This window comes from Lepidochelys olivacea, assembly GCF_965140295.1.
Source record: "Lepidochelys olivacea isolate rLepOli2 genome assembly, chromosome: 2".
Taxonomy (NCBI): Eukaryota; Metazoa; Chordata; order Testudines; family Cheloniidae; genus Lepidochelys; species Lepidochelys olivacea.
This window is the reverse complement of record NC_140412.1, coordinates 58,129,871-58,144,574: the sequence shown is the minus strand read 5'-3', so window position 1 is coordinate 58,144,574 and position 14,704 is coordinate 58,129,871. Positions and strand designations below refer to the sequence as shown.

Genomic DNA, 14,704 nt, shown 5'->3' with positions numbered 1-14,704 from the left:
GAGGGGAGGAACCCATCCCTAGTTCACTGATGACTTTAGTAAATTAGGTCATCTGTTTACTAGTTGTAGTCATAGTGTAGAAAGTAGTTGGGTCTCTCCAAACCAGTAACCGAAAAAACTGTTTGCTCTACTCCAAATCAGTTGAACTTCTTAACGCTTCTGTTTGAAAGCGCTGATGTGCTTTTTAATAATGAGGAATGTTGTGGAGGTTTGACTGATTAAACTTGAAGACCATTCACTTTTCATTCTGACTGAATGTGCTGAGGTGATTATTGAAATCCTAGATCTGCTACAAGTTGTTTCTTACTGAGAAAGATGGTGGGCTAGATCTTCATTGTGGATGTAGTCCTCACTGCTACTGTTTTATGCTTGATCTGAACATTTCACTAAGGAAGGTAACTTGGATGCAGATTAGACTATTCGTGAAGAGTAATTGCAAAATGTTGTAAGGATGGTGCCTTACGCTGATTACATCTCTTGAGAGAGAGTGATAGAATACAGGATAGGGAAGATTTAGTTGAAGAATACAAATGGTTTCCATAGTTTGTCTATAAGAAGTGTTTAGAATTAAAGTTTGAAAATATGGGCATACTACTCTTTGAAGGACTTCTTTATAATTAATATTTCAATTTTAAGCATGTATTATATTTAGTCACATATTCTTGTTTTTTGGCAGGCCTGGGGATTGCCACTGGTCTATCTTTTTTTTTTTTTTTTTTTTTTTTTTTTTTTTTTTTTTTTTTTTTTTTATGCTTTGGGTAGATTTAAGGATAGGCTGCTAATGGGTCTCTAAGGAGGTTAATGGTTCTACATAGCTAACCTTTGTATGCTTTGTTAGAAGTTTTATTAGAGAGGATAAGTTTACTTGTCTAGACAGAAGGGCTGAAGTCTAGGGGATGACTTTTGGCTTTTAAACATTTCTATCTTTTTTTTTTTTTTTTCCTTCAGTAATCTAGAAGATCAAAGAAGTATTGCAAATGAATCATCAGAGAATGCAAGAGAACCTCTAAAAAGGTAGAGAATTTTTTTTGTTGCTGTGTGTTACTAGAGCTGGGTGAAATTTTGATGGAAAATTTGCCAAAAAATGCAATTTTGAGGCAACCAAAACTTTGAGAATTCATCCCAAATTCTTGAATAGTCTTGGCTGACTAAAAAAAGAGGAAACAAATTTAGAACAGCTTGTTCTTCTGCAAGCAATGGCATGTGTCAATTCCACTGTAGATTTGTGTGCACCTCATGCACAGATGTTGGAGATTTTTTTTTTTTTTCTTTCCCTCGGCAGTACCCATCGGGCAGCTTGAGGGCTCTTTATAGCCACACGCCACTGCGTGCTGGTATAAGAGGGCAGAGCTATCCCCGATCCCCCTCCAGTTCCTTCATACCGCCAGTGATAGTTGTCCAGAATGTACTTCTAAATAGTAGAAAACCCTCGACTAGAATCACTTACCTGCCCAAGTGGAAGTGCTTCTCCATTTGGGCTCATCATAGAATCCTAGATTATCAGGGTGGGAAGGGACCTCAGGAGGTCATCTAGTCCAACCCCCTGCTCCAAGCAGGACCAATCCACAATTTTTGCCCCTTTGTGTCTCCTCACAAAGCACCCCGAAAGCTGCGCTGGACTACCTTCTAGATCTAAAACAGAATGTGACCATTAGTTCCCTAAGGGTACATTTGGCTGCTATCTCCGCTTTCCGTATACGGGAGGATAATAGGCCCCTTTTCTCCTACCCCATTGTTAATCAATTTCTGAAGGGCATGGCCAGACTGTACCCTCAAGTGCGGGACCCCATCTCTCTTGGGGACCTTAATTTAGCCCTGACTAGTCTAATGGGACTCCACTTTGAAACTTTTGTGACTTGTTCCTTCCTTCACCTTTCCATGAAGGTAGTATTCCTAGTTGTGATTACCTCAGCCAAAAGAGTTGGTGATCTGAGAGCTCTAGTATCAGAACCACCTTATACCGTTTTTAAAGGGGTAAGATTTATCCCTGTCCACACCCTCATGTCCTTACAAAAGTAGTCTCTCTAGTTTTCATGTTAACCGAGATATCTGCCAACATTTTTTCCAAACCCCATCACCATAAGCATGAAGAAAGACTTTACTCACTGGATGCGAGAAGAGCATTAGCTTTCTACCGAGTGCTCACTAAATCTTTCCAAACTTCTTTACAGCTCTTTGTCACAGTTGCTGATAGAGTTAAGGGCAATCCAGTTTCCTCCCAGAGAATCTCCTTCTGGATCTCTCCCTGCATCTATTTGTGCTACCAACTGTGTAACACAACCCTACCATCTCCAGAACTGGCACATTCTACTAGAGCACAAGCAGCTTCTGCAGATTTCCTGGCTTGAGTACCAATTGTTGATATTTGTAATGCAGCAAGTTGATCATCAGTCCACGCTTTCACTTCTCATTACACCATCAACTGTCAGTGCAGAGACGATGCCAGTTTCAGACAGGTGATCCTGTGATCACTGTTTAGATGGACTCTGAACCCACTTCCATAGCTGTTTCCGTGACAGTCACCTACGTGGAATTGACATGTGCAATCACTCGAAGAAACAGTTTTTTACCTTTCAGCAACAGTTGTTCTTTTGAGGTGTATTCCACAATCTGCCTGCCTTCCCCTCTCTATTGGAGTCAGATAGGTACGAAGGAAGAGACAGGTTGGGGTGGCTCTGCCTTCTTATACCAGCACACAGTGCCACGTGGCCGCTCAAGCTGCCCCAATGGGTACCTCTGAGGGGGGGAAAAAATCTGACATCTTTGCAAGAGGGTGCAAACACCTCTCTAGTGGAATGTACATATGCAACACACCTCAAAGAACAGCAGTTACGGAAATGTAGGCAACTATTTCTTTTGAAACTTTCGAAACTAACAGTTTTGAAATGTCACTTCAGATTGATGATTTGTTTTGCCAAGAAAAAATGAAAATTTTGGTTTCAGTTGGAAAAAATGTTTGTTCAGCAACCAAACCGAAAAGTCAGCTTGCATAGCTGTCACATGTATTCCTGAATGTTTCAGCAGGTCTAGTCGTTATATCTTTATGTATCTTGCAGGTCACGCAAACACCTTTATTCCTTAGCACGCCACACCCTCTGGAAGCTAGAAAATGTGTCTTCTAATGGGATAACAAAACACAGAAATACCAGTTGTCTTCAAAGTGAGTATGCTGTGGCTTTCATTAAGACTTGTGGTACACCGAATGCAATATAACAATTCACAGATAAATTCTTGACACTCGTGGGCTTTCAAAATATTACCTCTACATGACTGTTTTCCTCCCTTGAAATTTGCTATTAGCTTGTTCTTCAAGTACTCTACCATTTTTTGTCTGCATTTGGAACAGGAAAGCCGCAATCACGGTGCCTCAAGATTCTGCCTGGTTTCAGATTTGAGGGCCAAATTCTAAAGCTTCAAGAGCTAAAATTTGTAAAAAGATTTGAAGTCACCAACAAACCAAAAGATCTAGGAAACAGTTGATTTATGCTTTCCACTTCATGATTTATTGCACTTTAGAGTATATTTTATTTATAGGAAATCAGTTAGTAGTGTCTGTCCTGGATCTCTGGCTAGGGTAATTCTGGGGAGAAATTGCTCATTTTGTAGGGGAGGAAGAAGAAACAGGAAGGCAGTGACTAGCTTTTTAAAAAAGACAGCTGTGGCAAAGCTGCACAGATTTAGGATGTTAAAATAAGCCGCAGGGGAGATGGGTAGGTGGTCAAAGGTGCATGTAAATAGTTACAAGGTAGATTTTTGTACTGTTTTATTTGTAGTAATGGAGAAATGTTTAATGCTGTTCAGAATTCTTGTTCATTAAATATTTAAAGTACAAGTAAAATTCTTTTACTGGTACAATCTCTTGCAGGAATTTAGTGGCCGTTTGTAAGTATCCTTCTTTTTTGAGTACCCCAACAGACGGTCAGATTCTCTACTGTGCTTATCCCACATACACTTACAATAGTCCAAAGTAGATAGTAATATTCTACACTCACTTTGTTCTTGCTTCTCACGGGTGTGAATGTTACTGTGGAGAATTGGGTTCAGAACATTGACCTTTATTGATCTTTGAGTGTTTACCTTATTAATTTAGGTCTCAGTGATTTGCAGAACATTGAAAATGATGGAAAATCTCTGTCTCACAGGCCAACTCGCCGAAAGAAGCAGGTGTGTATTGGTTTTATGCTATAAATGGACCTAAAATTAATCTACAAAATGTATGGGTATTCCATCAGAGGAAATGTAACATAGCATTCTTTCCAACTTTAGTTACTGTGCAGTATGTTGCTATAAGACAGCAGTTCCTGGCAGGAGCTTTGGACAAGCCAGCACCAATGATTTTGTCATGCAGTGGCTTAATGTTGGACTGTCACCTTAGTGAACAAAGTGCTCCATTGTAAGGGTGAAAATACATAATTGGGATGGAGTTTTCAAAGTAAACCTATTACAGTAGTCTGATAACAGGCAACTTCCCATAATGCTGCATTTCATAAAGGCCTTATCCATGAAGAAAATGTAGAAATCTGTTTGTAGTCACTATTTTAAACGCTAGTTACATCACAGACACAAACTAAAGTACCACCTAACTTTGGGAAACCTAGAAATATGACCTTAATATAGGGATGTTATGAAAAGGGTATTTAAAGTGCACTTGACTTTGCTTGGGAACAAGACTACTACTGTTTTGAAATAATACATCTGGTATACAGTAAACTTTTTGAAATGACTGTCACGACGTTCAAAATAATGATAAAATCTTCTAACTCTTAAAGCTAAAATATAGGCTTCAGTTTTCAACGTAGAGGGGCACTCTGAAGAGATAGTCAGACAGCACAAGATTGTTGTAAATCTGGAGTCTCCAAACTGTCATTTACAACAGCCTGACACAAGCTGTTTCATCCTTTTACCTTGAGTTCATCAGGAAAAGATGAACTTATTTTTGTAATTCAAATTTTTAAGAATAACTAGAGAAAACAACTTTCCTATCAGTTTACTGTAGATCAGTGGTTCCCAAACTTGTTCTGCCGCTTGTGCAAGGAAAGCCCCTGGTGGGCCGGGCCAGTTTGTTTACCTGCCATGTCCGCAGGTTTGGCCGATCGCGGCTCCAGGCCAACAGGAGCCGCTGGAAGCAGCGGCCAATACGTCCCTCAGCCCGCGCCACTTTCAGCAGCTCCCATTGGCCTGGAGCTGCGAACCACGGCCGCTGGGAGCTGCGATCGGCCGAACCTGCGGACGCAGTAGGTAAACAAACCGGCCTGGCCCGCCACGGGCTTTCCCCGCACAAGCGGCGGAACAAGTTTGGGAACCACTGCTGTAGATAAATGTCCTTCTAGCTCCTTTATTCTTCCCTTCCTTAATAGCCTATATTGAAGTCAAAGTACTGGTTAAATTTACAGGTACATCCAATCCTCAAACTAGACCATCTACTAATGAGAGATCCATTATTAAGCCACCAAAATCCATACCCCCCAGAGACTAGATATGGGAACAGGCACCACATTAAAACACTGATTTGAAACACAAATTTCAAAGCAAAGCTTAACCATGGCAGAAACTTTACAATCTCCTTAGAAGCTACAGATGTTTTATCAAAACAAAATTTTAGAGGGGCACATTAACAATGCATCTGTTTGCCTTAAAATATTTATTCCCTTCTTACAGAAACATAGCCAAATTGCTCAAAGCAGCGCCCCCTTTCCTCTTGTTTCATTATTGATGAAGGTAGCAAAAACTGCCACTTAATGACATGAAGAATATTGGCACATTGCCACATGATTTTAAAAAAAAACACTTATACTGCACCTGGTGCTAAGTTTTCACTCCTCACTAATACAGAAAAACTGTATATATTATCAATATTTTGTTCTTTGCTATGGTAGTTCTGCATCAGTAGTTAATTACAAACACCTTTCCCAGACTTGTGCTGACTTTAATGATCGTTGTGAACAGATACCTTACAAAGACTAGAAGCTATGATGGTTACAGTTCCTAACTATATGGTAAAGTCAACCCTATAAAAATGCAGAAACCCAACAACAGACGGAAATGGATAAAAGTTGGTAGGGGATGGGAAAAATTCCTAAATTCTTATAAAAATGGAAAGAAAAAAATTCTACACAATTGCTCTCATGAACCTATAGAATGCATACTTTATCTCCTTGCTATTTCTGTGCAGTAGTCCTTGTCAGTGGGATCTCTAGTATCCATATTACACAGAGCAATGTTTTTGGTATTCCAAAAAGTTGAGTCTGCTCACCCACATAATTATGTGGGTTATATAAGACTGTTTGCATGCATTAAAGAATGCTGTGAATGTCACAAAGGGTTGTTGACTTTTAGAACTCCCTTTTCCATGCAGTCCCTCTTTCAATGTTGGCTTTGTTTGTTCTTGTTTTGTAATGGCATTTCATTGCAATGGTTCAGTGCCTGTTTTCAGCTTTTCATAGCAACATTTTTCAGTTAAGCTACATTTTAGTCTGATGCAACACTATTGAAAGGAAAATCCTCTGTAATTTCTAATGCCTTTCAGTAGTAAATTGAACTCTACAGATGCAAGTGCCACTTACTTATTTTACGGTGCTAGAGAGCTCCCTTTTATACCCCTTCTTTGTGTGAGAAGTCCTTTAGTGCCATGAGTAGCCCAACTGCAATCAGTGGGGCTTGCTGCTGAAGCAAGGGATCCAGAATTGGACCTTTATTTGTGTCAAAAAAGAAAATTTAGATTTTTTTTTTTTTTTGGACAGGTTGGTGGGGAGGATTCAATTTAACTTCCAAGGATGTGTAATACTGGTTTCCAAAGAGCAATTATATGTAAAGGATTTAAGAGGAGTTTGTAGTAGCTTATCACAGAGGATTTAAACTGTTAGTTTTGCTTTTTGTAATTATTTGTCACCAACTTTTCAATTTGGGTCAGTACTGGCTTGCTCTTTTTGTGGCCAGATTCGCCATTTGGCTTAACGGGTGGTAACTAGCAGCATTAACCTGGAACAAATCTAGCCCTGAATAAATCTAAGCTATTGAGTCCCAATGTTTGTAGAGTCCTTCATCCTACATTTTAGGAATGGGCTTGGAAGGGGACACTCAGGGGACTGAGGAAGCTTGACATTTTAAACTAAAATTCAGTTTATATGAAATGGAAATATTTTTAGGATGTAAACTCAGGGTGGGGATGGTGTCTGTGTTTTTTACAGCACTTAACAGAATGAGGCTCAGGCTCCTATCCTAGTGGTACTTTCTGGTTGCTATCACAATGCGATTCTTAAATAATACATAGGAGTAAGAAAGGGTCTGGCGGCATAAATCATGTAGTTTAGTGTGCTAGCACTGCCATGGTTACCCTTCTGGTAGCATTTCCAGAATAACTCACCCTTACAGAGTTATTCCTTTATCATTAAAACTCTTTATGATCCTGGGGTGAAAAATGACAACTGATGAGTACATTTAGATTTACATGAAAAATGTGTTCACCTTATGAAAGAACAGGGCAAAAGCAGAGGGAGGTAGGGTCCAATTCTGAAATCTGCCAGTTACTGTTACTGCTGCTGCCTAGTTCTCTAGCAAACGGAGAAGGCATACTGCTATTCCTCCTCTAAGCAGCTTACAATATTACTTAAGATATATTACAGCAAGGGATGATGCAAACAGTAAAATTATGAGAGAATATTTTAGTTCCCTCTTACTCTTTTTTTTTTTTCTGTGTGATTTGAAAATCTGCTTAATTCTGTATACAATATGCTGTTTGAGAGACTGGTAAGGTTTAGGAGTGGACATCAGCATTGGAAGGCTAGTTAAAAGTGAGCCTTTAGTAGGGCTATAAACTCCCAAATGGTTTGCTTCATTTTTTTTATGAATGAAATGGTACCTGTTAGAGCTATAAAACTAGATTCCATTTACTTCCCATTTGTTTCTTTATGGAATTTGAGATGTCTGAACCTGAAACGTGACAGGCTTTATAGTTATAGTTAGAGTATATTAAAAGTTGGCCCTCTCCATGCTTTACCCTGAAAGTTGAGATCAGCTGGGACACTTGAGCTGACAGTTCCCCTAGATTTGTATGCTCTGAGAGCAGGGAATTCCCAGAGGAAGGGCTATGTTTTGGATTTTTCTTTTCCTATTCATCTTTACATATGTCCAAAAGAGTTAAGTTGCTATAGTATATTATGAGAACATTGTGGATTGATTTTAAATCGTCAATTTTAATTATTATTTAAATAAGTAAACTGGAAACTTTGATTTAAATACATTTTGTATCTTTTGCGTTTTTACTTTTTAGTTATTTCCTAAAGAAAGGTTGACTCTCATTGCTTGGTAACCATTCCAGTATGTTGGGTTTTTTTTCATCTAAACATAGCCTTTACACTGAGCTTGGTATTACTTTTTACTAATCAGGAGGATGCACCATATCTATATACACTTATTTAAGAAATTATATAGTTCCTCTTTCATTTATTCGGATTAATCATTTTTATATTTTTAATTGTTTAAAAAGGTGGATTTACTAGATTTTTACTTGTGATTTGAGTCAAGCTCTAGTTGGATGGAAATTCTAATTTGATTAAAATTGCACACAAATAGCATTTTAAATAGTTTTATTTAATACAAAAAATCTGAAATATGCTGATACATGAGAAAAGGGTTTATCAAAACCTGTTTTTCATTCAAAGCAAACTGTTGAATAAAACAAAGTATTATCTGCAGTTAGTAAATTGAACTGATTTTCCTTCAAGATTTTAGAACTAATAGAGCTCATCCTCTCACACTAATCATAGATCAGAAGAAGAAAAAGAGCTTTCCTGGTTTGCAACTCCCAGTTGGTTTCTTGACTCAATCAACTTTTAAGTCACATGGGGTGCATGAGCAGTTGTGCAGCACCTCCGCATGCCAAATACAGAAATGAAATGGTGTCCTCCAGGCAGTGTGACCTCACATGAACCATATGTACAAGTACTACTGTACAGAGTACACCATTTTGTAGCACAAAATGACATCCTCCATGCAGCGAGACCTCGCACTCTTGGTACGTGAGAAGTCATGCCATGCGAAGGACGCCATTTTGTAGAGCAGGTTTCTGGCATGTGCAGCATTTCACTGCAATGCTCTCTACATTCCAGGCAGCTACTGCTGGGGGAGTGGACAACATGAGCACCAGAAGTGGCCCATTGGCCACCAGTTGGGCCACCCTGAACTAATAATTGAACTGAAGTAGTTGAATAAACTGAAATGAAGAAAATATTCTCTGACAGAAGAGGCTACTGCTGTCAGAAATTAGTTTAGCACTTCAACAAAGTCTGATTCCACGTGCTTAGCCTGTGACTTCCACCAATTCTTTACTTTGATCTTCAACAGAAAATTTGTGCTGCTTAATATTTTTTATTTAAATTTTAATTATAGTAAGTTTCAAATTAAATTTTAAATAGGTTTATTTTAAAAGTATACCTGTGTTTAATTTAAATTAAAAAATCAATTTAAAAAAATAATTTTTAAATTGATTTTTTAATTTAAATTAATCATAGATTTTTATCCAGCCTGATACAGTTAATACTTTGGTCTAATTTCTGTTTTTTTACTGTGCAGGTGCTAGGTGGTGTTGGTGTCTTGTGATATGCAGGAGGTCAGAGTAGATGACCTAGTTGTCCTTTCTGGTCTTTAACTCTATGACTAAAGACTTTTTTGAGGGTTGAGTTGGGAGGGTTTCTAGCTTTGTTGGGTTTGGAAATTCTTTTATCATATTTGATAACTCGATGGAGTTATCGGTGCAGTACTTGGTGGAGTACCCCAGGGGTTGGTCCTGGGGCTGGTTTTGTTCAATATCTTCATAAATGATCTGGAGGATGGTGTGGATTGCACTCTCAGCAAATTTGCGGATAATACTAAACTGGGAGGAGTGGTAGATATGCTGGAGGGCAGGGATAGGATACAGAGGGACCTAGACAAATTGGAGGATTGGGCCAAAAGAAATCTGATGAGGTTCAATAAGGATAAGTGCAGGGTCCTGCACTTAGGACAGAAGAACCCAATACACAGCTACAGACTCGGGACTGAATGGCTAGGCAGCAGTTCTGCAGAAAAGGACCTAGGGGTGACAGTGGACGAGAAGCTGGATATGAGTCATCTGTGTGCCCTTGTTGCCAAGAAGGCCAATGGCATTTTGGGATGTGTAAGTAGGGGCATAGCGAGCAGATCGAGGGACGTGATCGTCCCCCTCTATTCGACATTGGTGAGGCCTCATCTGGAGTACTGTGTCCAGTTTTGGGCCCCACACTACAAGAAGGATGTGGATAAATTGGAGAGAGTCCAGCGAAGGGCAACAAAAATGATTAGGGGTCTGGAACACATGACTTATGAGGAGAGGCTGAGGGAACTGGGATTGTTTAGTCTGCAGAAGAGAAGAATGAGGGGGAATTTGATAGCTGCTTTCAACTACCTGAGAGGTGGTTCCAGAGAGGATGGTTCTAGACTATTCTCAGTGGTAGAAGAGGACAGGACAAGGAGTAATGGTCTCAAGTTGCAGTGGGGGAGGTTTAGGTTGGATATTAGGAAAAACTTTTTCACTAGGAGGGTGGTGAAACACTGGAATGCGTTACCTAGGGAGGTGGTAGAATCTCCTTCCTTAGAAGTTTTTAAGGTCAGGCTTGACAAAACCCCGGCTGGGATGATTTAAGTGGGGATTGGTCCTGCTTTGAGCAGGGGGTTGGACTAGATGACCTCCTGAGGTCCCTTCCAACCCTGATATTCTATGATGCATTTTGTATGTTTAATTTTGTACTTGTGGGCCTATCATTATAGTTGCATTAATAGCAAAACATACTAAATATACTGCTGTAGTCTTAGATTAGTTTAGATGTAGTATGGTCTTCTGGTTAGTGCACATGACTAGATGTCAGATGGGTAGTTGCTTTATGACCTTGAGCAAGTTGCTTACCTCTGTCTTAAATGGAAATAATACACACGTGCTTGTATTTAAAATCCTGGATAAAAAGTACTAAACATATAAAAAGAACTAACATTTGAAATGCCATTGCTGTTGGTACACAGCATCGCCTTTTGATACTTATTTCTCAAGTGAAACTGTCACAGAAATAGCTACCTATATATCATATTGACTAAGTACTGTCTGTTGTCTGAATGGTCATTCTGCATGTCAGTTAATGTTAGTCTTGGTCATCACAGATAAAATTTTCAAGAGCCTGTCTAGCTTAGGCTCCTTAGTAAATTTTGAAAGCCAGTCGGACATTGGGTAGAATTTTCAAAATGCACCTATGTCTTTATTATGTGACATTCTATGTGAAACTTCAGCAGCCCAAATTGATTTATTTTAAAGGGCTATCTACTTAAATCCACCAAACCCAAACAGGAAAATATCTCCCAAAGTATCAGATGTAACCTGAAAATGTAGAATTGACCTACCTTTAATGTAGCATTATATGAATACATGTAACCTAATAAGTGAAATATAAACAATATTTTCATACATTTCTGGTATTTATACTAAATGTGTCAAATTAGAACTTTCTGCAGAGGAAAATTTAGTGTGTACAATTGTTATCTTTCTAAAGCGATGGACTTGGGAAGAAGACAATAGACTGAAGAATGGGGTAAAGAAGTTTGGAGTGGGAAATTGGAATAAAATTCTGATTCACTATGACTTCAACAACCGAACCAGTGTCATGTTAAAAGACAGATGGAGAACTATGATCAAGCAAAACATTGCTTAGTTGGACAGTGAGAACTAACTTCAACTCTTACCCCACTTTTCCCATGAAGATTAATGTTTGGACACCTATCTAGTTTTTCCCAATAATTTTGGTTATAAAGTGTTGTGGGCAGTTTAAATTGATATAAAAGAACTTCCTGGGTGTGAATTCATTAATACAGTAATGTAAGACTAATGTTTCTCTCTATGAATGTATATACTAGGAAAAGCAATAAGTGATAATGTACGGTCTTCATCTTTTTTTTCCTTTAGAATGTTTTAATATTTTGAATTTTTAATTCTGAAAAGCAAAGGTACTGTAGTTTGTTAATTCTGGTTGGGCAAGGGAAAGTCTCAAAACTAGCATCCTGAAAGTGGAACCAGAATAATAAAAGGTATACATCATTTGTATGTCCTCTCTTGTTTGAGTATAGATATGTAACTTAACATAAAAGATGGCATTTATCTGTATAAAGTGGATGTTATCACTCATGAAATGTAAATGTTTTACTTAATTTGTAAAATACTAATTATGTAATATTAAAGCTGTAAATAGAATGTAAAACAGTATGCTGTATTTGTACCCTTATAAAGATATGCATCATTTCCAAAGCATTTAGAGATAGTCACATCATAAAGGCTTGCATCGGCAATTACAGTTTGTTTAATCCTCAAAGAGAATCAGATTAAGGTAGGTCATGCAGCATCAATGTGATGTTTTTGATCTCTGTCCAGCATTTAATTCTTGAGATATCTTGGTCAAAGTGGCTTGTACACTTATTTATCTGCAGGCATGACTGCACAAAAATCTTGCATTGCTAATTTAAGATACTTTCCAAATGGTCTGCAAGTGTTTGGTTTTTTTTTCTAGAAATACTCACGGCATTGCTCCATTTGTAAAGATGCCATTTTGAAGTTACCTACACTGCTGGCACAACTGAAAATTAATCTTAGCTCTTCTTTCACAGAAGAGGAAATTGGGATGAGGTGGAACGGGAGTGGGGAGTAGTATTGTGATAGTACCTATCACTTGTAGGTCACGTAATCCTCTTGTGGGTCTCTGTTCTCCCATCCCCCAGTTGCAACCTTGACTCTACCAGTCAGGATCTGGAAGGCTTGAGACATATGGTTCGGTAGCCTGTTTAGTCGACACATGGCAGGCCATTGTGCATAGGGAATGATATAGCTGGCTCAGAGGCCTGCTTCTGTATTTTCTCACCATCAACTAGTGAAGATAAACTCTGGGAAGGGCAGCTCATGTAAGTGCATCAGGATGCTATTAGCTCATATGAAAAGAGTGAGTGCTCCCTAAGCAGGACAGTGTGCCACCTATTGCCTTTTAGGGAGCATCTGGCTGTCTCTTCCAGTCTTAAACCTGTGGTACAGAATGCCAAAATCTCAAGGAAAAGGCTTTGTAGATACTTCCCTGTCCACCAGGTCATCTTAGAAATTATTGTGGAATCATTAAGTTCTGTGGGTTAGACAAGTACCACCATGATGGGTCTGGCAGATAGCCATGGTTCACGATGACAAACAGCTACTTCAATGGTGAGCTGCCTATTCTGAGGCTCTTTTAACAAGTTGCATTAGGCTCTTCACAATAATTCTCTCTCCTGAACACCTTCCTCCTGCCACCATACTGAATGTAAGAAGTTTGAGACTTCTAAATAAGATTTCCTGCTGTATCTAGTTCATACATCAGCATTCCATCAGAGCTCCTGAGTTCAGGTGTAAACCAGTTTTCTGAGATCCTCTCTGTCCCATGAGCAAAGGAAAACAGAAGTCAAAAGATTCCGGAAGTGAGCTGCTGCCTAGGTAAGTGGTGGTGTAGGGTTGAACATTGGTCCGCCCTCTACAGAGATGGGAGGACCTTTATACTTTGGATGGCCTCCACCTCAATAGAAGGGGGACTAATCTTCTCAGGGACAGACTGGTCAGAGTAGTCAAGAAGGTGTTTAAATTAATAATAAAGGGGGAGCCTAAAAAGAAGAGTATGAATGAGCATTCAGTACAAAATCAAGATGTAGAGAACAAAATCAAGGAATCAAGTCTTTAAAAAAAAAAAAAAAAATTAATTGCCTATACACCAATGCTAGAGCCTGGGTAACAAATGAGGAATGGGAATTGCTCATTTATGAGCATAAATTTTGATCTAGCTGGCATTACGGAACTTGGTGGAATGATTCCCATTACTGGAATGTTAAAATTAATGGTTAAAGCCAATTTGAAGGATCAAGTTGGCAACAGGGGTGTGGGAGTAGCACTCTGTCAAAAATGGCTTTACCTGTTTCCAAGTAACTTATAACTCAGAAGAAAATGATCTTGAAAGCTTATGCATCAGTGTCCTAACAGATAAAGCGCAATATGGGGTATTAGTTTGTGTCTGCTGCAGCCTACCAGATTGTACTATGCAGCAGGCTGACTGGCTTCTTGCGTATTATCAACACCACATAGGGAAAAAAGCTGAATGATTGTGGGGGACTTGGACTGCAGTGACACATGCTGGTACTCTTATGTTGCCAGTACTAAAACATCCTTGGAATTTCTAAATATTATAGATGACAATTTCTAACTCAATAAGTGTTGCATCCAACATGGGGGAATTCTAACTTTGTCTTGACAAGTAAAGAGGAATTCACGAGAGAACTAAAAATTAATAGTAACTTAAGTACAAGTGATTGTGACTTGATCACATTTATCAAGTGCAAACAGAATAAAGTCCACACCAGTGACACATACATGGAGCTTTAAAAGGGCCAAATTCATAAAGCTGAAAATGATTGAGCCAAATCATCTTAGAGGAAGAACTTAATTAGTAAAAATTTAAAAAATTGGGAATTATTTAAGACCACTTTACGAGATGCCCAGAATGCTACAATCAAGGAAGAAGGCCATTCAGGTTAAACCAACCTGGTTCAGAGAGGAAGTGAAGGCAGCTGTTTGTTATTTTTTTTAAAAAGGAATGTTGATAGCTTCTGATTTATATTAATTGCTTCCCTTATCAGTTTTCTCAAT

At 38.7% G+C, this 14,704-nt stretch overlaps 1 protein-coding gene across 3 annotated transcripts in view; it reads left to right on the top strand.

The window, feature by feature from the left end:
- The window catches only part of TERF1 (telomeric repeat binding factor 1), a 33,945-nt gene extending 21,686 nt beyond the window's left edge, over positions 1-12,259 (top strand). For 2 of the 3 annotated variants that reach the window (XM_084619826.1, XM_084619825.1), the window contains 4 exons: positions 949-1,014; positions 3,057-3,160; positions 4,091-4,164; positions 11,553-12,259. In XM_084619826.1, coding sequence (XP_084475952.1) covers positions 949-1,014; positions 3,057-3,160; positions 4,091-4,164; positions 11,553-11,711 — 403 coding nt within the window. In that variant the 3' untranslated portion in view covers positions 11,712-12,259. The remainder of the gene's footprint in view (positions 1-948; positions 1,015-3,056; positions 3,161-4,090; positions 4,165-11,552) is intronic. The other variant, XM_084619827.1, reaches the window with a different exon arrangement.
- Positions 12,260-14,704: the final 2,445 nt, after the last annotated feature.